Genomic DNA, 21,849 nt, shown 5'->3' with positions numbered 1-21,849 from the left:
GAATCTAAGATAATTTTGTTCCACGGTTCAAAAATATTTTTTTTATTTTTAATTATTTTTTTATTTTTTTATATTGTTTTAATATGTTTATATAAAAAATAATTTTTAAAAGATAAAAAATATTATTTTAATATATTTCTATATAAAAATACACTTTAAAAAAACAACTACACCTACTCTTTTAAACTCCTGTTTAATATAGTAACACCAGGTGTTAAATGCTTACATGGATTAATTAATGTGCTCTCGCTCTCATTCAATATTTCTTATATGGTGGGAAGTCCAATCAGCAAAATAATTTTGCTAAAGAATTCATTATGGTTGTTTTAAAGAGATGGTGGTGTCAAATGGCAATTTTCAAGAGCCTATTTGGCCTCTGCCGTGCTGGATTTTGCCTTGACTTTTGTGCCGTGATATGTTTTGTTTATTATGCAGTATCTTGATGTGTTATAAAATAAAAATACATAAATTATTTGATAATAAATTATTATGTCACGATGAAGTAAATTTAGTGTCATGCCATCATAAATTTTGTATCAATCTTGAAAAGGTATAGATAAATTAATCAGATTTTAAATTTGTTCTCTAGAAATCACTAGTTCAAGTTCCACAAATCTCAGGGCCACTAAATGCTTATATGGTCGATAACTTCAAGCCCGAGGGATTAGTCGAGGTATACGTAAGCTGGTCCGGACACTCACATTAATAATAATAATAATAATAAAAAAAATTCTGGTGGCTAAGTTAAAAAAATAGTATGGTATTTTAAATTTGAGATGTCACATTAATTTAATATTCTAGTACTTGTATTTATTTATGTTTAAAAGTCCTATCAAACATATTTATCTCTTTATTTTATACCATGAATATTTTATAACAAGATAAAATGTTCATTGTTAATATTCATAATTATGTATATGTTTATAATTAAAAAATACAAGTTGGCTCTTAATAAAATTATAGTACTTGTATTTATGGATATAAGGTTTGGAATGTGAAACAAGGGTAAATATGCACCATTCACAATTTCTTAAGTTATAACTTAAACAGATTTTAAGGCTGTTTTTTATTTTTTTTCAAAATATAAGTAGCAACTCATCTAAAAAACATTTGTCCCGATGTTTTTGAAATATAATTTTTAGGTTTGGTTTTTTAAAGTAAAACTTTCATATTTTTAGGTTTTTTTTAAATTTTTTTGGGTTTGTTTTTATTTTATTTTATGGGTTTGATTTTATTGAATTAGCACTTTATGATCTTTTTTTTATAAAAAATTTCATCCCTATTATTTTTTTAATATAGAAATAATCTATCAAATTATAAATATTTTACAGTTTCATCCTGTATGATTTTTTAATCTTTCAAAATATACTCATGTTTTTAATTACTATTTAGTTTATTTAAAATCATTTTTTTTTCTAAATTTCATCATCCTTAGGTGCTTTTCAAACTTCATACTTATTTTTTTGTTTTTTTTTATTTCAATAAGTTTTTTTATTAATATTTTCTTAATGATTCCATTTTTAAAATTAAATTGGATGATATTTAATGAATTGCAAATTTTTTAAATTAGAACGGGTTTAGGAGGTTTGTCTAAGTCTTTTTAGTTTTTTTCCTCCCTTTTTGAAAGATGTTTTATGTTTTTCTTCAGTTAAGTTAATATTGAGTTGTTTGATAATTCAAATAAGTTCGAGTATGATTTTTTTTTATTGTTTATTTTTTTGTCAATTTATTTATTATTATTATTATTATTATTTTTATATTATTTAAATTATAACTTGAATCAATGATTAAAGAAGACTTGAATGTTTTTTTAGCTTACATAAAAATAAAAATAAAAAACCTCGGCCCACGGCCGAAACGCTAGCAACATATCTAGTTACTGAGCTGTATAAATATATTTTCACCAAGGCAGTTAAAATATACACACACGTTAGCCCCACCTTAGAGTCAACAAAATAACAACCCACGGTGTCAATTTCTGTTTAAGGATAAACACCGTATAAAGTACAGGCCTTCGTGTCTGTCTTCCGCAATAAGCAGACATTTCGACATCCTATTCTCTGTGTCTTCAGCAGTTTCCTCGGTCAAATCAATCAAATGCAATGCCATCTTCCATATTAGGACTCCCTTCAAGTGCTGCTCATAATCTCATGAACTCTCTCTGCTTACTGCCTCCATGGATTTCAACAACAACAACAGCAGCAGCAGAGCACCTGTATTATTATATCACTACATCCTCTTAAACCTTCATTATTATAGCATTTTGTGTTTGTTATATTTTGGCGACAATTCTGGAAGAGAATCATTTTTTTTTGTAATATTTTTTTTAGCAGAGATTGAGTTCTTTGACGATTGGGGAGCGGATCTGTGCCGCGTGTATACCATTTGCGGCGATCATTGAGATTTTCATTCTGGCTGTTGGTAATTGCTTTGAGTGGCGGCCAAGTGTTAACAGAAATCGATGTGGTTTCCTAAATATAGCTCGCCTTGCCGATGGATCTCGATGTACTGCCCCTCTCTCTCAGTTTTTGTTATGTTTTGTTTCCTAGTGGTCATTGAATAATGATCAAGGGGCTGATTGGTTTCTGAGAAAAGCAAAGAAAATAATTTAATTTTAATTTAGCCTCTTGCATTAGCTTAATTTGGGTGAAGTTTAGGGGGAAAAACACGGGTTTTGTGTTTGTTTTTGGGTGAAAATGCTTGTATTTAGATTTTTATCTGTTTTAATAATCAAAAGAGAATAGTGTGGTTGAGTTTTTAACGGAGATGATATTGCAGTTACTGTTAATGAAGTGGAGGCCTTGTACGAGCTGTATAAGAAGTTGAGTAACTCGATAATCAAAGATGGCTTGATTCACAAGGTGATTTTAATTATTTGACTATTGCTAATTTGTTTTCGTTTTTACAGTGTTTGTCTGGCAAGGCATGGTGCCTGGATGGACTTTGATTATTATTTTTTAATTCAAAATAACTTGTAGAGAAGTCTATGATGGTTGAGGTTGAAATATTCATGGGTAACTCAAGCTTTCTATGAAATTGAATGGCCTTTGTGTGACTGTTCATTTGGATTTTAAAGAGTCCAGGTAGTCTGTTATGCCATTATACATGACATAGCTGAAGTCTCCCTTATGGTTATGGTGTGTACTTCTGTTTTTTTTTTAATTGGATAATCTCAAGTCTGACCAATTTTATTGATGGATGTTAAAATCAGAATTTGTCCCTACAACTCATGATTTATAATATTAAGCTTTTCTTCACATGCCTGAAAAGCGGTGAAGTGAACAAATGGTTATGTAATTATCAGGTTGACAGTTAGAAATTTGTGTATGGGACTTATAAACGAAAAAATAGGTATAGCTGATGATCTAAAAATTGCAAAATGAAAAACACAGAATCAATGCACTTGCTCTCTGGTGATGTTAAGTTTCATAGAATTTTGGTTCTCAAATGGTGTAACTGATTGATCATGCAGGCAAACATTAATTTTTGTTGCATATTTGACAGTATTCTAGACTTGACCTGTGATTGCATGCTTTAATTGTTTGTGCTTGTTATCTTGCAGGAAGAGCTTCAATTAGCGCTATTCCAAGCTCCTCATGGCGAGAATCTTTTTCTAGACCGGGTAATGAACCTTGAATAACTTCTATTACGTCCTCATTTCTATTGCTTCAGTTGGTCTAATAAGTGCAAAAAAGATTTTGACACAAGCAATAGAAATATTGAACTGGCATTTGTAGATCTTTCATAATTGACTCGACTCCCACAGTGAAAACAACGCTATTGATCATGGATAATATATACGTGCATAATATGAAATCATTTTACGTTTGATGTTTTTCTTGGCATAGAAGTCAAGAATTGATATTTGTAGGAGCCAAATAACAGATTTACGTTTCCAAAAAGAAAAAAGAATTTATGACACAAAATATGAAATATGAATTTGGAGAATATGGATATTAATGAGAGGAGTTCCCTTACATTTAATTGCTGTTCTTACATCCACTTATTTTTGTAACCGACTGTTTTAAAATAGTGTGCTTGTCTTTTTTTCTTCCCTAGCTTTTTGATCTCTTTGATGAAAAGAGAAATGGTGTCATCGAATTTGAGGAATTTGTCCGTGCACTCAATGTGTTCCATCCCTACGCACCCATGGAAGAAAAAACTGATTGTGAGGGCTCAAGGCTCAATACTTTTCTTTTGATTCACGAAAATAAATTGGAATTGTGGTCATGTTTCATCCCCACAAACTCTGTTTTTTGGCAGTTGCATTTAGGCTGTACGACCTGAGACAAACTGGGTTCATTGAACGAGAGGAAGTGAGTATCCTGTACTGGCTTTTGTTCTCAAGTGATTGTTGCCATAGTTAACGGGCAAGCTAATTTAAATACTGAAAAAAATATACTCATAGTATCAACTAAACTTTTATATATTTGGCCTTTTAATGATTTCAGGTTAAGCAAATGGTGATTGCCATTTTATTGGAATCTGATGTGAAATTGCCAGATGATCTTTTGGAGGCTATCATAGACAAGGCAAGCTGTAGTCTAAATATTTATTTTCTTGTTCCTACTTCCGACATTTACATTTTGATGCTCACATAGTACCTTCAATCTCCCTTCAGACATTTGCTGATGCCGATGCCGACAAGGATGGTAAAATCAACAAAGAAGAATGGAAGGCTTTTGTGGTTCGACATCCAAATCTATTGAACAACATGACTCTTCCTTATCTGAAGTAAGTGGCTTGCCTTGTACCTTGTGCACTTTCCCTGTTTGTAAAATTCGTCCATTTTGCTTTTTTCGTTTTGCCAATTTCTCCTCTCTTTGACCATGACTGAAAATTCATGAAAACTACTGATTGGACTTTGCTATTATCATCATTATCTTCCAGGGACATAAGCACTGTCTTTCCAAGTTTTATTTTCAACACTGAGGTTGAGGATTGAGCATTCTCTAAGCTAGATGTTTTAAAGGGTTCAGCTTCTCACAAAACCGCTTCACTTGGCAGTGTTTGGTAATGCATTTACACTGCGTTTGAAAGTTCTTTTCAAAGTGCGTAACATTAATTTGATGCCTTTTAAAGTGCTTATGGATGATTTTGATGCCTTTTAAAGTGTTTATGGATGCTTTTGATGCTAAAAACATAAAAAAAAGAACCTGACAACGCATCAAGTAATGTTTTGAGTACAAATGCATTTTTGCAAAAGCACTTTCACTGCATTACAAAACACAAATTTTATATTAAAGAGGCTTTCATCTGGATCAGAAAAGTCATATATTGACCTGGGGAAGGAACTGTCTCTACCTTCATTAAGCAAATTCAAAACCTAAGTGGTCGCTTCATGGGAGGATCGCATGGTTCATCCTGGCTAGCCTACGATCTAATCTAACCTCTTTGCTGTACAGTGAGAAGGGAAACTTTTTGTAATGGAAATTGGTATTATTGCTTTTAAATTTTGCATTTGGTTGTCTTGTGTACATTCTTTTGGTAATCAAAGGTTGCTGATTGGTGCGCGCGCGATACTGCGTGCGTGTGTGTGAACTTAACTCGACAAGGCGGGGCACTTGCTATGGCAAGGACTGATAGGTGGCAGGGCGTCTGCCATGGCAAGCAGTGGCAAGCAACATGCTAAGCACACTCACTACTAGCGAGTAATGCACCTGTCATGACAAGTTCTGGCAAGCTTGTCATGTGATTGGCTGTTACAAATTTTTTTAGGGTTGTTGCTTGTCTGCGTGCCCAGCAGCATTAGAAGTGTTAAAAAAACTGGTTTATATGTAATAGTTGCATTATCTTACATGATTGGACATGTTAAAGTCGGATAATATAGATTTTACAGATCATAGCGAGTAAATCAATTTTATAAATGAATATCATGAGTTGGGTATGAGTTGAGATTTTGAAAACTTGCCTAGCCTTATATGAACCAATGTAATTAACTTCCCTTTTAGTATGGATAATAATTTTCTCTCTATTTATTTTGTCTCTCTCCTTCACATTTACAACTGTCTCATTCACTAAATTTCTTTCTCTTTTCTCTCTTCCACATTTTCACATAAATTATTGTAGTTTTTTTTAAAGTTTGTTATGATAAAGTGCAATTTTACAATTTCAATCTTTTCTATCATGTAACTAGGAGACCATGAGAAAACAAATAAAAATTTCAAGAATTTATATTGAATTTATATTTTTTTAGTCAAATCACAAACTCAAAAGCACTTTATAGTCTCAAGTCTATTTTTGAATTATATTCCATTTTAACTATTTGATAAAATGTTTGACTGTAATTTTTGTTTTTGTAGAAACTATGATAGTTTTTATGTTATCCTTAATATATGTATTTTAGGGGTTTTATCTAGTTTCAACCTAATATTTTTTTTAGGACCGTCAAAAAATAAAAGAATTAATATGTCCAACTTGTGGATATTTATAATATCCAAAACAAATATAGCTCAGTCCGATATATTTAACCAGCTTGAGTCAAAAACAAATTGAATGAGTTGAGTTTATATTTTGTAAAATATTAGAAGTTGAGTTAGATATAATTATAAGTCAAAATCTAACCAACTATATCCATGAACTCCCCTAACCAACATTATACTAGTCCGATAAGTCCTTTATTTTTTTTAAAAAAATACCTTTAATTTCCTCACGTGTTGTGGAAGACAAGCCAAGATGTTTTGCGAGGTAACGTTTGGCTATTATTCTGAGATAAAAAAACAGAAACAATAAAGATAGAAATATGTTTAGTTAAAGAGGTAAGGATACGAAAATAAAAGTCATTGAAACAATTTCAAAGTTAATTTATGTACTTTCAAAACATTAGATAAAAAGTTAACATATTTCATAGACAATATTTTTTTATTTTTTTATCTCTAAAATATCTCAGTAAAAAACTTATAGTTTCAATATTGTTCAATTAAAACATATAAGGATAAAAATAGTTATTATCATAGTCTTAAAACTTAACCTGGAGGTTAACTCTAGGCAAGGCCCAAGCTACGAGTTGTGAGGGTTAACTTGAGTTAACTCAATTTTTTTAAATAATTATAACGATGTTGTTTAACAAAAAAAAATTAAATAAAAAAGTTTAGTTTTTGACCCGATTCTTGATTAGGTTTTACAATAACCAAATGCTACATAAGAGATTTTAAGGTAAGGATTTTCTTTTGGTTATCGGTTCGCTCTCTTATGTCAAGGTATTTATTAAGCAAACATTTTTGTTGAAAGGTAGGGTTTTCTTTGTGTGTACATGGATATTTTATGATGAATGAAGTTTTCATGATACACTTTAAGAATTGTTTTGAGCTTAGAAGGCAAAGAGTATGGTATAGAATGACAAATATTCATGATTAATTAACAAATTATAACTTTTGATCTGACTATGCGATTAACACAAGCTTTGCTAATTTGAAAAGCCAATTTAAAGGCTCATATCTTAGTTGTGACACAAAGCTGGTAAAGGTTGTTTTCGAGATTAAAATTCATCATCATCATCATCTAGACCCACTAAACAAGTGACAAGCAATTATCTATAATGTGTTGGACAATAAGTCTTAAACTAAGCTTGTGAAGCATTTAGTATGTGTTGGAAGGCTCATGACAAGCCTATTACATCTTTTTATTTATTTATTATTGCAAGTCCTTATTTTTCGAGCTGTTTATACCATGTCATTTTTCTTAAGTTTACTTTCTTTATATCTCAATTAGTCGGAAGAAAAAAAAAACTGAGTTGCATGAAGAATTCACTATCTCTATACACATATCATTATTCACTACAATAATATAATTATCATTGTGCCTTTCCAACAAAAAAACAATGGACTTACTATTAAAGGCAATATGGTCTTTTTCCACAAGGGTTGTTAGTGATTATGAGATTAATCGGGGATAATTTAGTCTTTTTATCTTTGAAATGCACAGTGTAAAAACTATATTATATTTAAAAGCAGAATCTTCTAAAAGGTTGATTAGGACAATTTTTTATTTTTATTTTTTATATGCATAATGTAAAGACTATATTACCCCTACGACAAAATTTGTTAAAAGGGTGAACATTGTTTATTTATATTCTTAGTGTACATTATTTGTTCAATATTTGCGACATGAATCTAACGAGATATAAATTAGGGCTAGTGGCATCCATGTTTAGATGATCAGGATATAATAACTAGAGAAGCTGAATGTAATGGGTCTAGTGGCATCCATGTTTGGATGACCGGAATATAATATTTAGACTAGCTGAATGTAACAAGGCTAGTGGCACCCATGTTTGGATGATCAAGATATAATAACTAGACTAATCAAACATAATAGGGCCAGTGACATCCGTGTCTGGATGATCGGGATATAATAATTAGACTAGTTAACTATATTGGGGCTTTTAAAATCTATGGATAAATTGTTGGGATAACTTTATTCAATTAGTTCTTAGAAGAAATTGGTTGTTACCGATTGTATGACTGTTGAGAAATTTAAACTTGCTATATGGTATAGGTACGAATGATATGTATTACTGAGAATAAGAAAAAGAGTTAAATTGTGTTATGAAATAAATTAATAAATAAATTACTCATGCAAGAGGTTAATTATTCTGTATTCTAATAAAATATGAAAAGTTTGACAGGTACTTCAAATGGATAATATTTCTACTAAGTTATGACATTTGCGACCGAGACATATAAGTGAGTGGGGGATGATAGAGTTAAGCAAACGAGATTCATTATGTGATCAGAAAACATGTAAATTAAATTTATATGAGTACTGTGTTTATAGTAAACAGTGCATGGTGAAATTTGGTACATATATTCATCTTATCAAAAGTACTATAGATTATGTTCATTTTGATATTTGAGGCTATTTTCATGTTTTATTAAAAGATGGAGCATAATATCTATTGATATTTATTGATAACAACTATAAAAAAGTCCAAGTGTATTTTCCGAAAAGAAAGAGTGATGTGTTCGTCGCCTTTAAATGGTGAAAAACCTTGATTAAGAAGTAGACTTATAAAAAGATCAATTATCATGTGTTGATCCCAAGTCACATATATTAGTAGAGTCATGACCTTTGATGAGTCCGCATGTTTCACAAGGAAAAGAATGAGTCCGCATGTTTCACAAGGAAAAGAAGTTGACTATGTTGATATTGAGATGATCAAAGGTACTAACAAACATATAGAGCCTGAGGTTATAGCTTTAGAGACAATATAAAAAGATACTTCAGCTAAGCCTATTAAGAAAATGGTGCAGGATATTAATGAAAAAATACACATAAAAAACAACATTATAATATTACTTTTATAAATCAAGGGACTCATGGCAAGTCCTTTATTATTTTTCAAGCCATTTATATGAGGTCAATATTTTTTAAAAAAATTACTTTATTTATCTCACTATATAAGATTGCACGAATATTTTTATTGTCAAAATTGTTTGTGGAGCTGACTAAGGGGGTATTTGAAAGTATAGTATCAATTATTTTTCAGTGTTTTTCACTCGAAAATACATTAAAATAATATTTTTTATTTTTTAAAAATTATTTTGATATTAGTACATCAAAACGATATGAAAATACAAAAAAAATAATTTGAAGCCGATAAAAAAATAAAAAAAACAAATATTTTTTTAAAACATTTTTAAAATACAAAAACAAAAAAAAAACAAATATATAAACTCGTAATTTAGCTAATTTTATTATGAGCTGCCTTGTCTTTAACTTGTTCTCAAGAACTCTCTCATATCATATTCGTATACTACTACACTCTTTTAAAATGAACAAGGAATTTAGTTTTAGTTGATGTTCAAACCGTTTTGAAAATATCTCTTACGTTTGAATCAAACAACAAAAAGTAAGATCCTGCCCTCTATTGATCATTAGTCATTTTTTAAAGGAAAAAAATCAAATAATATCTTTAATTTTACAAATATATTTAAAAAACAATGAGCACTATTTTTTTTCCTTGTTTGTGTTGGGCTGGGCCAGGCCTGTGCCAGTGATAATACAGCATCTTCTGCTTTAGGAGTTGATCACTTCGATGTTAGATTAGAACACGCAGACAAATATTCTCTTTACACTCTTCTCTGTTGTGCGTGAAACCCAGTTTTAGATAGGTAGAGCAATGGCAGACAAGGCAAGCAGAGGCTTAGTGATATACGGAGATGGACTGGCTTCTTTCATCAATCCTTCCCATGCTCATCTCCACTCTCTTGCTTCCAAAGCTTTCTGCGGTTTCTTAACCCTCCCCAATGCTCCTCCCTCAGGTTTCACTCACTCTCCTATTTCTCTTACTTTAACTCTCTTTTAATTCATATTGCCTATTTTTTATCACTTAGAATTTCACAATCTTGTTCTGGTTTTGTTATGGAATTAGCTTAGCTGTGGGTATTAGTATAAAGGGTTGCGATTTATGCATGCTTAGAGTTATAGCACAGAACAGTTTAATAGGATTATTGGTGATTTATTCTTTATTTATTTTGATGATCTTGAATTCTACTATCATGGCTGTTATATCCGTGGTTGATTTTTACAATAAGGTTTTTAGGCTGCTATTCATCTTTAAAAAATATTTGCTTTTATGGGTTCTTAGAATTTTTTTTTAATCTTTTCTATGATATGCGCAGCGGAAATGTTTGATCTGTTGCGTTGTGATTTTGATGTAATTTTCATATCCAATATTGTTACAGGATTTGACAGCACACATATGCGAATGTGGATGTGATCAATTTGTTATATTTTGAACTGAAAACTATGTTTCTGGTATTAAATTTTTGAGTCGTATAAGATTATAAAGTCTAGGTGTGTTTAATTTGAGTTTTTGAAGTTGTTGTGTATATGATTACCTGGACTTACTTGGATTTAGATTGCAGAAAGTGAGGATGAGAGGATAGTTAGAGAGTTTGCGTATCTGTTAGATGCATGTGAAGCTTATCAGAATGTGGTAAGATATCTTTAACTATAATTTTGGACATAAAAGAGTGGTTTCTTGTTGTAAGCTATTGACAGTTATTGTTCTTTGATTCTTGTTAGAGTTCTCAGAGTACCTCAATTCCAACCATATCAGAGAGGTATTGGTAGTTTTTTTTTTTTTCCAGTTTATGTTTAGTTTTTTAATACCAGTGGCAGGCTAGATGTTGATTTATATTTGCATGAAACCAATCAACATGTTCTATGATCTTACTTCAGGTTCATGGGAATGAAGGCTGCTATAATAACTAACAATCCTGGCTTGAAAGCTTTTGGTGGCAAACTCGGTTTGACTGTGTTTCCATTCAACGATTTAAAGGGGAATGAATTTTCCCTTTCTGGATCATCTACTGATTTTGTGACATTTGAGTTACTCAAGTTGCTTGGATTTCAAGAGGGGAAGACACTAGAGACAAGTCAATTTGATTTAGTATTTGTGCATGTTGGAGCTGGTGAAAGAGTGAATGCTGAGGGACACAAGACTATTGCCATTGATGTGGAATATATTGATGCTTTAGTTGATGGCATCATGCGCATAGCACAACCTGGCTCTGAAATTGGTTCTCGTCTGCACTTGTCCCTTGTAATGAGCTATGGTTATGTTACAGAAGGTGATGGTAGAGATTTATCAATTTTGACTTCTAAAGATGAGATGGATCCTGCTCTTTCAAAGCTCTTCCCTCTTCAAAGTTATACTATGAAAGGAGAAAAACCACGAAATGATATCAGGTAAGGGAAAAAAAAAAAGGGTGGTAAGCTTCTTGTAATAATTTCAAATTCCTTTGGATCCTGCTAACTTGTGATCAACAGGTACCATTGCCCAATGTTAATTTCTCAATGGCAGTATGCTGTAACCCGTGTGGATATGGCAGAAACATTTTCTTTTAAAGATTTTAAAGAGGTAAGTTTTAAGATTACTGGGTTTTATTTTTGCAGATTCACATCTTATAAATTTATTGGACAGATTTCATTTATGAATATATGACCTTTCATTTTACCATCCATCATCAACCTATTAGTTTTGACTAATATTTTCAGATAATGGAATGGTAGGGGAGTTAGTCTGTCACTAACATCAGACGTGATCCTGAAAGTGGCATTTAACTTTGAAACTGAAACAATTTCTTGGTAAACTTTGTGTGTGTAGGCTTAAGAATTATCTGTATATAATTGCTTCTTGATTTATTTGCATCAAATACGTGATATTCTTCCTCTTAATTTCTGGATCCTCCAGGATAGATAGATCAATTTCTCATGTCAGATGTATGTCAATTGACCTTATAGTTCAAATGTTTCAGTATATCTAAATGCTTTTATGCATTTCCGTTAAGCATTTTCCTTTTCTTTTCAGCATGGTGGAAATCTTGTAATACCAGCTGATAGATTCCTGCACGAGGTAGCATTTAAGCTTTGGAAGGCCCCCAAGTATGGAGCATAAAATAGGTTTTCTTGAAGTCGGGCTATATGAGACAATACTCGACCAGTAACTCTTTGACATAAGCAGGAAAGTTAACCCGAGTCTTGAATGAATTTTATGCCCCTTATCAAGCTGCAAACCAATGCCAGTGACCTTGTTGGAGTTATTATCTCGATCGATTTTGTAATGTGATGTCATCTTTATAAATAAAAGGGTTTTCTTTGTTTGAATGGCTACAATCACTGTTGCCGTGTTTGTCCATTTGTGTTTCCTCTCTAGCGGTGGAGGTATAAATACTTGTCTTCGGCGTGCATGTGCAATAAGAAGATGAAAGTAGATAGGTTTCTTGATATTGATAACACAAGCAAAAAGCAAAAGAAAGTTGTGCACCATTTGTTTGATACGCAACAACGAAATTCGGTGATTATTATGATAGAAACCAGCAAAGTTTTCTTTTGTAATGAGCAAGGCGTGGAGCAATATAACAAGGAACCTTTCGATTGATGAATGCATTGAACCTTCGGGGAACTAAATTTCTGCGAAAACATGTTCCGTGAAGTAACTGGAGTACATACATGATTCAGCCCTCGGCTCTAATGTTTTAGCAGTTAAAATCTTCCCGAAAGGAGGCAAATGCAGGTGAAATCATATTTAAAGAACCAGGCACCCGACCCAGGAAGGCAAAATCAACATTTCTCTAGTATATTTGCAATGCAACGTTTGGATGAATCTAATCATACAATAAACTTATCTCTGGCAAAGATGTTTCGGCTTTTCCTCTCATTTCCAAGTCCCCAGGCAGGAGACCAACTGTATAAATATGACCATCGGATCACACACTGAGAAAGTAATGCTCCCATAGGTAAATTTTCAATTATCAGTAAAGAACATCCAGTTCTACAATGAGTTCAGTTCATGATGCTGCATAGATTATCTCCTAGCATCAACACGAGTTCCATGGTGTTGCGACTGTATTTGGTATTATGAACACTTCCAAAACGAACAGAACAATACTGGTTCAACTCCTTCCTCTAAACATCGCAATCAGCATCGACTCCATGAGTGCTAGCATTCTAATAGGCTTTTGAAACAGTAAGTGCCCAACAGAAACCACCCCATAAGGAGGAGAGTGAATGAGAACAGCCCAACTAAGAAAGGCCAGCCAACCAAAACTATACCTAAGCAAAGCACAATTGTGAAAGGAAGGAACGATTTGATTATTGACTTCCAGTCTATCCAATGCCCCTTGAAGAGTATTAGAACTGCCACATCTATCAAGTTCCAATCCATCGATCCACCATAACAGAATCGATTCAGGCAGTGGGCAACAAATGAATGACAGTTGCATGTGAAAAGGTTGTATGTTTTGTGCTCAAAGCTACGCGTGCTTGACTGCAGAGCATCATCCCACGTGATCGCAGTCCCATACTCTGAGTGCTTGTAGCCGTGCTTGCATGTGTGCCCAGCTAGGTTTGGCGGAAAGCAACACTAATTTTACAAATCATATTACAAAGCAAAAGAGTTAGTGGATCAACTTGTAGAATACCTTTTATAAAGTAATGAGAGATGGAAAAGAAATAACAAATGACAACAGCTAAAATACTTGATAAATTCATTATTGCAACCAATTTGCCATCTTATTTTGGAAAACAAGGCAGATCTCAACATCAAGATGCGGCTAACCAAAGAAATCACTTTATTCAGTCAACCCGCCATCTTTTGAGGTCATTATGCAATCTATGAGCACGGATCCTAAATCCTCTGTTGCCATTAATCTACTTTCTCAGCAAGCGATGACAGTAATAACAGCAACTGTGTCTGCGTGCATGCATATGCATGGGCGTGTTGGAGGAGATGGAGATAATAGAAGAGGATTCAAGAATTAATACCTGTTCTCTATCAAGTTGAAGATACCTAGCAGCTGCACCAAATGTAAAATCATCAACATTCACAGAATTGGATCCTGAAAAATCTAAAATAGTTCCATCCTCCCTGCAAATGCCAACATGTCCGATAAAAGGTGCCAACCATGAGACAACTGGGAGTGGAGTCCAGATGAGACAACATGGAAACTTAGCTTTCTTTGGATCAATTCCATCAAGAGGCCACAGGTCATGCTGAATTCTTGATGTGGAACTCATATGCTCAACATCAAAAGCTCCTTTTAAATCCATTGGAGAAAATCGTCCACGTGGCATATAGCTTTGTGCACTTTCTGTGATGAAACATTGATGTGTCAAACTACACCCTTAGACATATTGAGCCTGTTCCAAAACAAGCAAGCAGATACATTATTGTATGCCACCAAGATGACAATCTCTTCAGAAAAACATGTCATAGCCCTTTCGAGAATTTCACAACAAACACAAAATGAATGCTATTAATGATCTCTCTAAAAAAAAAAACTGTAAATTCCTAAAAATAAGAAAGAAAGATAACAAGTAAAAGAGTTTCTAACATAGAAAGTTCAATTGAATCATTTTATAAACTTTAGGGTAATTCATTCCCTTCTGCTAGGAAGCGGTCACAAGTAAATGCAGTGACTGTTATATAAATTTGAATCTTTGCCACTTATGGCAAAGCTCCTAAGTTCCTAGGGCTGTACAAACAGGATATCACCCCCTACCCCCAGTCATAGATTTTGCAGGATTCTAAAGAAACAGCAGAGTGCAGCATTGTAGTAGCCACTTGATTTATTTAAATGAACAGAAGGCCTTTAGTCATTGGGAAACAGCCCACCTCACTCGGAAGATTTAAAGTTCCCGGGGAGTCTCGAGTTCAGGCCTCGTCCCCCAAATCACATAAAACGGGTAACCATTAATCTCACAAACCTTTAATTAAACATTATTTGCACGACAATTATTATGAAATCTAAAATTATCTATACACGGCAAGATCTATTACATTAAAAGGGCATATAATCATATAAGTGAAGTCTGATATTTTACTGTTTGCTTCATCTTATGATTGCTGTCTAAGAGTCTACAACTAGGTAACCACCCAATAAATAGTTCTAGCCCAACAGGTTGTGTGTTCTTGTCATATATAGTTGACAATTCCTAGTATCATAAAGTTCGAGGAAGTTAAGTTGGTAACCAGCCAATTCTTTTTCTTCAAAAGTTACAAGGAAATGACCAGTGTCTTACCACGGATGATATGCAAGTCCAACTATAAGTAGTAATCATAAAATACACTATATCCACTACCACACCAACCAGCATTTCATATTTGACTGAGTCAACTGCTCCTAGCTCAGCCAATATTCTTTGTGTCCATCGCAATCGGAAAATCTTTTAAACACTGATATATTATGGAGCCATATGTCTAGTTGTTGACCGAGCAGGACAAATCTATACAATCTTTAGCCAATACCTATTTTTATTTGAAACAGACAAAAAAAATTGTTGCCGTAGTTAAAGAGTAAAGCTCATTCTAGATACTTGAGCCAGCTACAAGATATCCTAACATCTAATTTCAGCTATATTATTGGTTAGTCATCTTTGTTTGCCTTGAGACCAATAACCATCAATTTTCTATGGCCCCCGCCGTAGTATGAACTTGGAATGGATCATTCCCCATGTCTTAGACAGCTCACTTATCTTGCTATCATATCATATTTCATTATAACCAAAGCACATTTTGATGCAAGTTCTAATGATCAAGACAAGAACATCAGGAGCAGAGTCAAGGGAAAGAGACAGATTGAGTCTAGCAAAGGGAAGAGGGATGATAAAGATAAGGATTATGTTGATGCAAGTTCCAATGGGTTGAAGTATTCCGTGCAAGCTAAAGTTCCAGCAATACATGGTGGCATGAACGAGCAGTTGATTTCCAATAAGCGATGTCAACCTTGTTATCATCCAAGTGACAGCAGGGGTTAATATTAATTGTTGTTTGTCTTTATCGTGTTAGTTACGAGCCGTTAGAATTTTCAGTTATCAAGTAACTGTTAATTATAAAACTATTTATTAGAGATTTATAATTCTAGTAGGGGATGTTGTGATAAAATTAAACCTTTAATTGATGTGATTCCCTAAGTAGTGTGAGGCTACGTGTTATTCATCCATGTAATTCTACATTTGCAATAAAATTCTGAGATTTCCTTTCTTTCTTGTCTTCTTAATCTTTTTTGTAAAAAAATTCTTGAGATCGCTTTGTTTGCAAGTGATTATCACGAGTCCACAGTGTTGTTGGCATTACATTTTGATATATATATGCAATCCTTTTCGGTTGAAAGAAAAATAAATTGAAAATAGATTGTGCTATTAGCAGCAATAATGTGAGAGAACCATTCTTTTCTCATAGTCAGATTCCTTGTTTTTCCATTTGAGAAAGGACACAAAAAGAACAAAATCTTCAACAGTCTACTCTCTATTATGGCTAAAACCACCTGCATTCATCTCTAACCACATTAATAACAATCTAGACAAAAGTGGAATAAGGCAATGCACATCCTCTCTGCGCTGCAAGGACACATTAATAATCTCTACTCATAGTCTAACAGTCATTTTACCATTCACCAAAATGAACACCAAGCTTCACATTCTATACTAGGCTATCTTCATTTTGATGCAGAATAATTTGCAAAAACAGGTATCATATTTGACTTGATTTGGCTTATTTTATACAATCCACTACGAAGAGGAGGAAAAAATCAATATGCAAAAATATTTTTTTCCACAAGGGGAAATAGATATAACTTATTCAAACAAAGAACTCTGTTCAACCACAAATTTGTCAAAGACTCAAATGCCCCAAAAGAGGAAACATTAAATGCAATATTTTATACGATCATCAAAAGCTCTTAATCATATATGACTTGTTGCTCAATATATGCAATCAAACATATACATGAACCTGGCGAACCAGGGAAAAAAAAAAGGGCCAATCAAGTAACAACTGACGGTGCTTTACATAGCTGCTCGAAACCGGAGGCAAAGCAATAATTCAAAGACACGAACTTTTTCAATAAACCCGCAAATAAAAAGCCTTCAAATTCACGTTTCCCTACCTTACTTATCATTATGTATCAACCCAAAAACAACCAAGAAAAGTTCTTCGATTATATAGTAAGATAAACCCACATTCAATGGAAAATAAAAAAACAAGAAACAAATGAGAGATTATAGAGTAAATTGGATCAATGACTGACCTGTAAGATTTGTGATGCAAAGACAGGAGGAGGGGGTGTTGATATAAAAAGGAGGTGAAACTGAAGCGAAGATCACAAGGTGGTTGGTGGCGGCGGGTGGCGGGTGGCGGCGGTGGAGAAGTAAAGCAAGGAGAGAAAAAGTTGCTTTTGTTTTTCTTCTCGTTGATGATGGCTGTGTTCATTGTGAAGGAGAAGTACAAATATACTAAAGAGGCTGCTTCTTTTTTCTTTCAAAAAAAAAAGGTGCTGTAATAAAAAAAAATCAAAATAGAGAGATATTTTTAATAAATTAATAAATTAATGTTATTGAGATTTGCTTGTCTTGTGATAGGGAAGAAGATGATGGCGAGAGGGGGAGGAGGGCAGAGTTCAAGGTTCATGCACCCTCCCCGATTTTCATTTCTTTTGTGGGACCCTCCACCCTAATTATTTTTTACTCTATCTTTTTCTTTCTTTCGTCCTTCTTTTTTCTTTTTTTACCTTCCATCCATATTTAGAAGATTTTTAAAAGTAGCATGGAGTAAAATAAATCAAGCGAAATTAGATTTTTGTTTTTTCCAAGTGACATGATTGTGCTAATTGAGCATTTTATCCCGGGGGATGTAAACTCTATTTTTTTTACGTAGATGTCCGGGCAAACTTGTGTATACCTCGACTAATCTCACAGGTCCTAAAGTTAACAACCGTATAAGCCTTCAGTGGCCCTGAAGTTTGTGGGACTCGAACTGGTGACCTTTAGAGAGCAAACTTAGGATCTGACCAGTTGAGTTACATCCCTCAGGATTTGTAGACTCCATTTCTAAGCTTATGGTAGAGCTGTTTCGCCACTCTTATGATAAGGTCAATCTCAAAGACCAAGAACATGAAAAATTGAGAATGAAATTTAATATTATTTCGGATTGAAATCATTTTTTTTCCCCACATGTTATTTAGGTTAATTGAATCTAAATCAATAAAATAAGATGAGTGTTATGAATTTAGCATACAAATTTTTTTATTATTATTAACAATGCATTTGTATTGTTGATTACAAATCTCTTCCCAATAACCCTCCATATCACTTTCGAGTACTTAAACCTAACCGAATCAGGCAGTAAATCACCAAATGACAATTGCATGGAGAGGAGAATTGGAACACGCATTGACTTGGAAAAAAAAAACACAGAAGGGGAATGAAAGTGACTCGGGACTCATATTACTATTTATTAATATAGTGATTTCACAGAATTGCATCTAAGCTAAAAAAAAAACCCTTCAAACTAGATATCGGAGGTAAGTTATTATTTTAACTATGATATGATTGTTTTCTATAAATTATACGGGTTATATTGATAGTTCTTTTTACAGTAAAATTATATATTTAATTCTAAAATAAAATAATTTAATGTTTACAATTCAATGATATTTTTGTATTTTCAATTTTTAATATTACTATCTATTAATATAGTGATTTCACATAATTGCATCTAAGCTAAAAAAAAAAACCTTCATACTAGATATCGGAGATAAGTTATTCTTTTAACTATGATATGATTGTTTTTTATAAATTATAAATTATAATTATACGGGTTATATTGATAGTCTTTTTTTACAGTAAAATTATATATTTAATCCTAAAATAAAATAATTTAATGTTCACAATTCAATGATATTTTTGTATTTTTAATTTTTAAAATAATGTAATTATTTTTATGCTCATAAAGAAAAAACCAACAAAACTCTCACCCAATATCTTTTTGTTATTTTATATTTTTTTATTGTAAATTCAAATAGTACTCGTGGGCATTGTTATAAATTACATTTATTAAATATAATTTAGAAAAAAACTTATTAGCAGGTGGATAGCTCCTGTGCCGTTCGGGCAACAGGTGAGGGGTTGTCCGGCCACCAAACACCATCTTTCAGGGCGATGTTTGAAATTTTTTGGTGCCTCCATCACGATGAGGTGGTGCATATTTTAATATTCATAGTGGTTTGACACCGTCGATGATTTTTTTTCTCCTTCTTTTCTTTCTCCACCTAGATTTTCACAACAACCCCTTAAAAATTAAAGACCAGCCCTTTAATTTGTTGATTCTTCAAATTTGGTCCCTTTTCTTTTTATTATATATATTTTTTTATCTTGAATAATTTATAAAATGGTGTTTCTTTTCAATTTCATTCCTCTTAATTTTTTTTTATCTTTTAAATTTGATACTTATTTTTTTTATTGCTATTTTTTGTTTGAAATTATTTTTTAAATTTATTTTATTTTACAATTTCACCCTCTTTTTTTTCCTATCAAATTTAACCCTTATTTTTTTTATTGCTGGTTTTTTTTGCTTTGACGGGTTTTTTAAATTGATTAATAATAAATTTCTTGATTGAACCCGGATCCATAATTTCACGAGTTGCGAGTTTTTAAGATTTGACAAAGTTTATGATATTTTCCGGGTTTTTTTAAGGTTTTTTTCTCCTTTTTCTAAACTAATTTTTTTTCTCATTTTATCATTTAGTATTTATTCAATTGAAGATAAAATTCTTTTTTTTTAGCTTGCTTTATATGGAATTTTTTGTTGGTCTTGAAAATAATCTATTTATCTCGGGGCTTGTTGTTTAACATTTTTGGTTGTTTTTTTTTAATAATTCTTTAAATTTATATTTTTTCTGATACTTTCCTTCAATATTTGAAATGATTTTTTTAGTAGTTTATAATGTTAGAATTTTTTTTCTATTTCATCCCCCTTTTTTGTTTTTTTTTAAATTTAATTCTCATTTTCTTAATTGCTATTTGTTTTATTTGAGATAAATTTTTAAAATTATTTTTACTTATTTGTTTTCTCTAGGATTTTCTATTTATTTTAAAAATGACCCGGATTTTCTTGGGTTTTTTTAATTGTTGCTCTTTATTAGATTACTCTGGCTATTCAATGTTAAATCAGTTACAAATTGAGCTTCTTAATTCAGCTTAGGTTAATGATTTAATGGGTTGCAAGTTTGAGACCGTTGCTCAGGTCTAAAAGGTTCGCATGGGTTTTCTTGGGTTTTTATCCATTTTTTCAAAGTTGGTGTTTTTTTTTTTCTAACTTTATCATTCGACATTTATATACTTAGAAGTTAGACTTTGTTTTTTTCTACCTTCTATATGATTTTATTAACTGTGCATTTTTAGTCATTTCCATATATTTGTTGCTTTGTCCATATACCAGCCTTTTTTTCTCGATTGTGTATTTGTCCCAAGTAATGTTTTTTTTAAAAAATTTCAATTTCATCTTCTTCCATTTTTCTTATCATTCAAATCCAGCCCATTCTTTTAATTTATATTTGTTTTGTTTAGGATAATTTTTATTTTATATTTACAATCTCATCCTCCATGGGTTTGTTTCTAGTAAATTTGATCTTTATTTTTTTTATTGCTATTTTTTTTTGCTTTTGCAAGTTTTTAAAATTGATATTTTTCCATAATTTCATCATTCAAAATAAAATTAGTTGGGAATTAAGCTTATTTATTCAACTCGGGTTCGAGCATTTAGAAAGTTTTTATCGGGTTTGCTTAGTTTTTTTTATTTTTTTTAAGCTGATTTTCTTTACCTTTTTACTTAGAGTCTTGCTTTGTTATTTATTTGACTTCTATAGGGTTAGTTTCGGATTCATAACCAAAGTCACTGATTTCAAAGATTAATGTAAGTTGACTTTAGTTTTTTTTTTTCATTTATTTATTTCAGTTTTATCATTCAACATTTAACATATTAAAATTAATCTTCATGTTTTTTTTCTTTTCTTTGTGTTGTTCTTTCTTTCCTACTTTTTTTTATGGGATCATTTTAATTATATATCCATTCATTGTCACAGAGTTCATGAATTAACTAATATTAACTAATTTATACATTTTTTTTATTTTATCTATTTTTCTTGTAGTTTCACCTTGGATATTGGTTTTTCTTATATTTTGAATGGCTCATGTCGGGTTTTTTTTATCTAATATTTGCATTTTTACTAGGATTTGTGTCTTTGGTAATGTGAAAAATTGCATTATTTTTTTTACATCAAGAATGTTCACACATTATTAAAACAATGTGAATAAAAATAATTAAAAAATTAGAAGTATGTTAGTCAAATTACCCGCGCTAGTCTTGTCAAAAATTATTTTTCATGCACTGCCAACATCTTTTTTTAGTTTTTTTAAAAAACATTCTTGTAAATCGAAAAGTTTACAAGAGAAGATTTTTACGTCCAATAACAGAAAACACTGTACATTGAGAATTTTTTTTAAAAAAATTAATTTTAATGGACCATAAATTTCCTCTTCTATTGGGAGACTCTGTTCATGCATAGA

General features: G+C 31.9%; 3 protein-coding genes across 14 annotated transcripts; 2 read left to right on the top strand and 1 right to left on the bottom strand.

Annotated features, from left to right (window-relative positions):
- The first annotated feature begins 1,970 nt into the window (after positions 1–1,970).
- Positions 1,971–5,906, top strand: LOC7462262 (calcineurin B-like protein 10). Of its 6 annotated transcripts, none has more exons than XR_008059547.1 (10): positions 1,974–2,215; positions 2,331–2,505; positions 2,779–2,861; positions 3,563–3,622; positions 4,060–4,168; positions 4,264–4,316; positions 4,452–4,532; positions 4,622–4,734; positions 4,891–5,013; positions 5,498–5,906. XR_008059547.1 is itself a non-coding variant. In XM_052454076.1 (9 exons), the coding sequence occupies exons 1-9, from the start codon at positions 2,177–2,179 to the stop codon at positions 5,538–5,540; spliced, it is 756 nt and encodes a 251-aa protein (XP_052310036.1). In that variant the 5' UTR covers positions 1,971–2,176; the 3' UTR covers positions 5,541–5,906. The 6 variants fall into 6 exon arrangements, 4 of the variants coding, with proteins under 4 accessions (XP_052310036.1, XP_024460080.2, XP_024460079.2 ...); XR_002982602.2 differs by having other exon boundaries at positions 5,266–5,906; XM_052454076.1 differs by lacking the exon at positions 4,891–5,013 and having other exon boundaries at positions 1,971–2,215.
- A 3,847-nt stretch (positions 5,907–9,753) lies between these two features.
- On the top strand, positions 9,754–12,621 carry LOC7470705 (uncharacterized). 6 transcript variants are annotated; one of them, XM_002309469.4, is made up of 6 exons: positions 9,754–10,262; positions 10,869–10,939; positions 11,038–11,066; positions 11,185–11,694; positions 11,776–11,866; positions 12,317–12,621. In XM_002309469.4, exons 1-6 carry the CDS (start codon positions 10,121–10,123, stop codon positions 12,401–12,403), a joined length of 930 nt encoding a protein of 309 aa, XP_002309505.2. In that variant the 5' UTR covers positions 9,754–10,120; the 3' UTR covers positions 12,404–12,621. The 6 variants fall into 6 exon arrangements, with proteins under 6 accessions (XP_002309505.2, XP_006382017.2, XP_024460077.2 ...); XM_006381955.3 differs by having other exon boundaries at positions 9,761–10,262; positions 11,029–11,066; XM_024604309.2 differs by having other exon boundaries at positions 10,085–10,262; positions 10,862–10,939.
- Positions 12,622–13,064: 443 nt separating this feature from the next.
- LOC7470704 (protein REVERSION-TO-ETHYLENE SENSITIVITY1) lies at positions 13,065–17,905 on the bottom strand. Of its 2 annotated transcripts, none has more exons than XM_024604305.2 (3): positions 17,535–17,905; positions 14,272–14,623; positions 13,065–13,870 (listed from the first exon to the last, which is right to left on the bottom strand). In XM_024604305.2, the coding sequence occupies exons 1-3, from the start codon at positions 17,714–17,716 to the stop codon at positions 13,448–13,450; spliced, it is 957 nt and encodes a 318-aa protein (XP_024460073.2). In that variant the 5' UTR covers positions 17,717–17,905; the 3' UTR covers positions 13,065–13,447. The 2 variants fall into 2 exon arrangements, with proteins under 2 accessions (XP_024460073.2, XP_024460074.1); XM_024604306.2 differs by having other exon boundaries at positions 14,272–14,597; positions 17,535–17,698.
- Positions 17,906–21,849: the final 3,944 nt, after the last annotated feature.

Source organism: Populus trichocarpa, chromosome 6 (assembly GCF_000002775.5).
Source record: "Populus trichocarpa isolate Nisqually-1 chromosome 6, P.trichocarpa_v4.1, whole genome shotgun sequence".
In the NCBI taxonomy this organism is placed as follows: Eukaryota; Viridiplantae; Streptophyta; class Magnoliopsida; order Malpighiales; family Salicaceae; genus Populus; species Populus trichocarpa.
This window is presented reverse-complemented; position numbering and strand designations above follow the sequence as displayed.

Excerpts from the sequence above, each read along its gene's own strand:
- LOC7470704 (XM_024604305.2), bottom strand. The coding sequence starts at position 17,716 with ATGAACACAGCCATCATCAACGAGAAGAAAAACAAAAGCAACTTTTTC. Across the intron at positions 14,624-17,534 it reads TTGCATCACAAATCTTACAG|TTTGACACATCAATGTTTCA; the intron begins GTCAGTCATTGA and ends CTAAGGGTGTAG. Across the intron at positions 13,871-14,271 it reads TTCAACTTGATAGAGAACAG|TGTTGCTTTCCGCCAAACCT; the intron begins GTATTAATTCTT and ends TTGTAAAATTAG.
- LOC7470705 (XM_006381955.3), top strand. The coding sequence starts at position 10,121 with ATGGCAGACAAGGCAAGCAGAGGCTTAGTGATATACGGAGATGGACTG. Across the intron at positions 10,940-11,028 it reads GTGAAGCTTATCAGAATGTG|AGTTCTCAGAGTACCTCAAT; the intron begins GTAAGATATCTT and ends GATTCTTGTTAG. Across the intron at positions 11,867-12,316 it reads CTTTTAAAGATTTTAAAGAG|CATGGTGGAAATCTTGTAAT; the intron begins GTAAGTTTTAAG and ends TTTTCTTTTCAG.
- LOC7462262 (XM_024604311.2), top strand. The coding sequence starts at position 2,177 with ATGGATTTCAACAACAACAACAGCAGCAGCAGAGCACCT. Across the intron at positions 2,506-2,778 it reads CCTTGCCGATGGATCTCGAT|TTACTGTTAATGAAGTGGAG; the intron begins GTACTGCCCCTC and ends ATGATATTGCAG. Across the intron at positions 4,169-4,263 it reads CATGGAAGAAAAAACTGATT|TTGCATTTAGGCTGTACGAC; the intron begins GTGAGGGCTCAA and ends GTTTTTTGGCAG.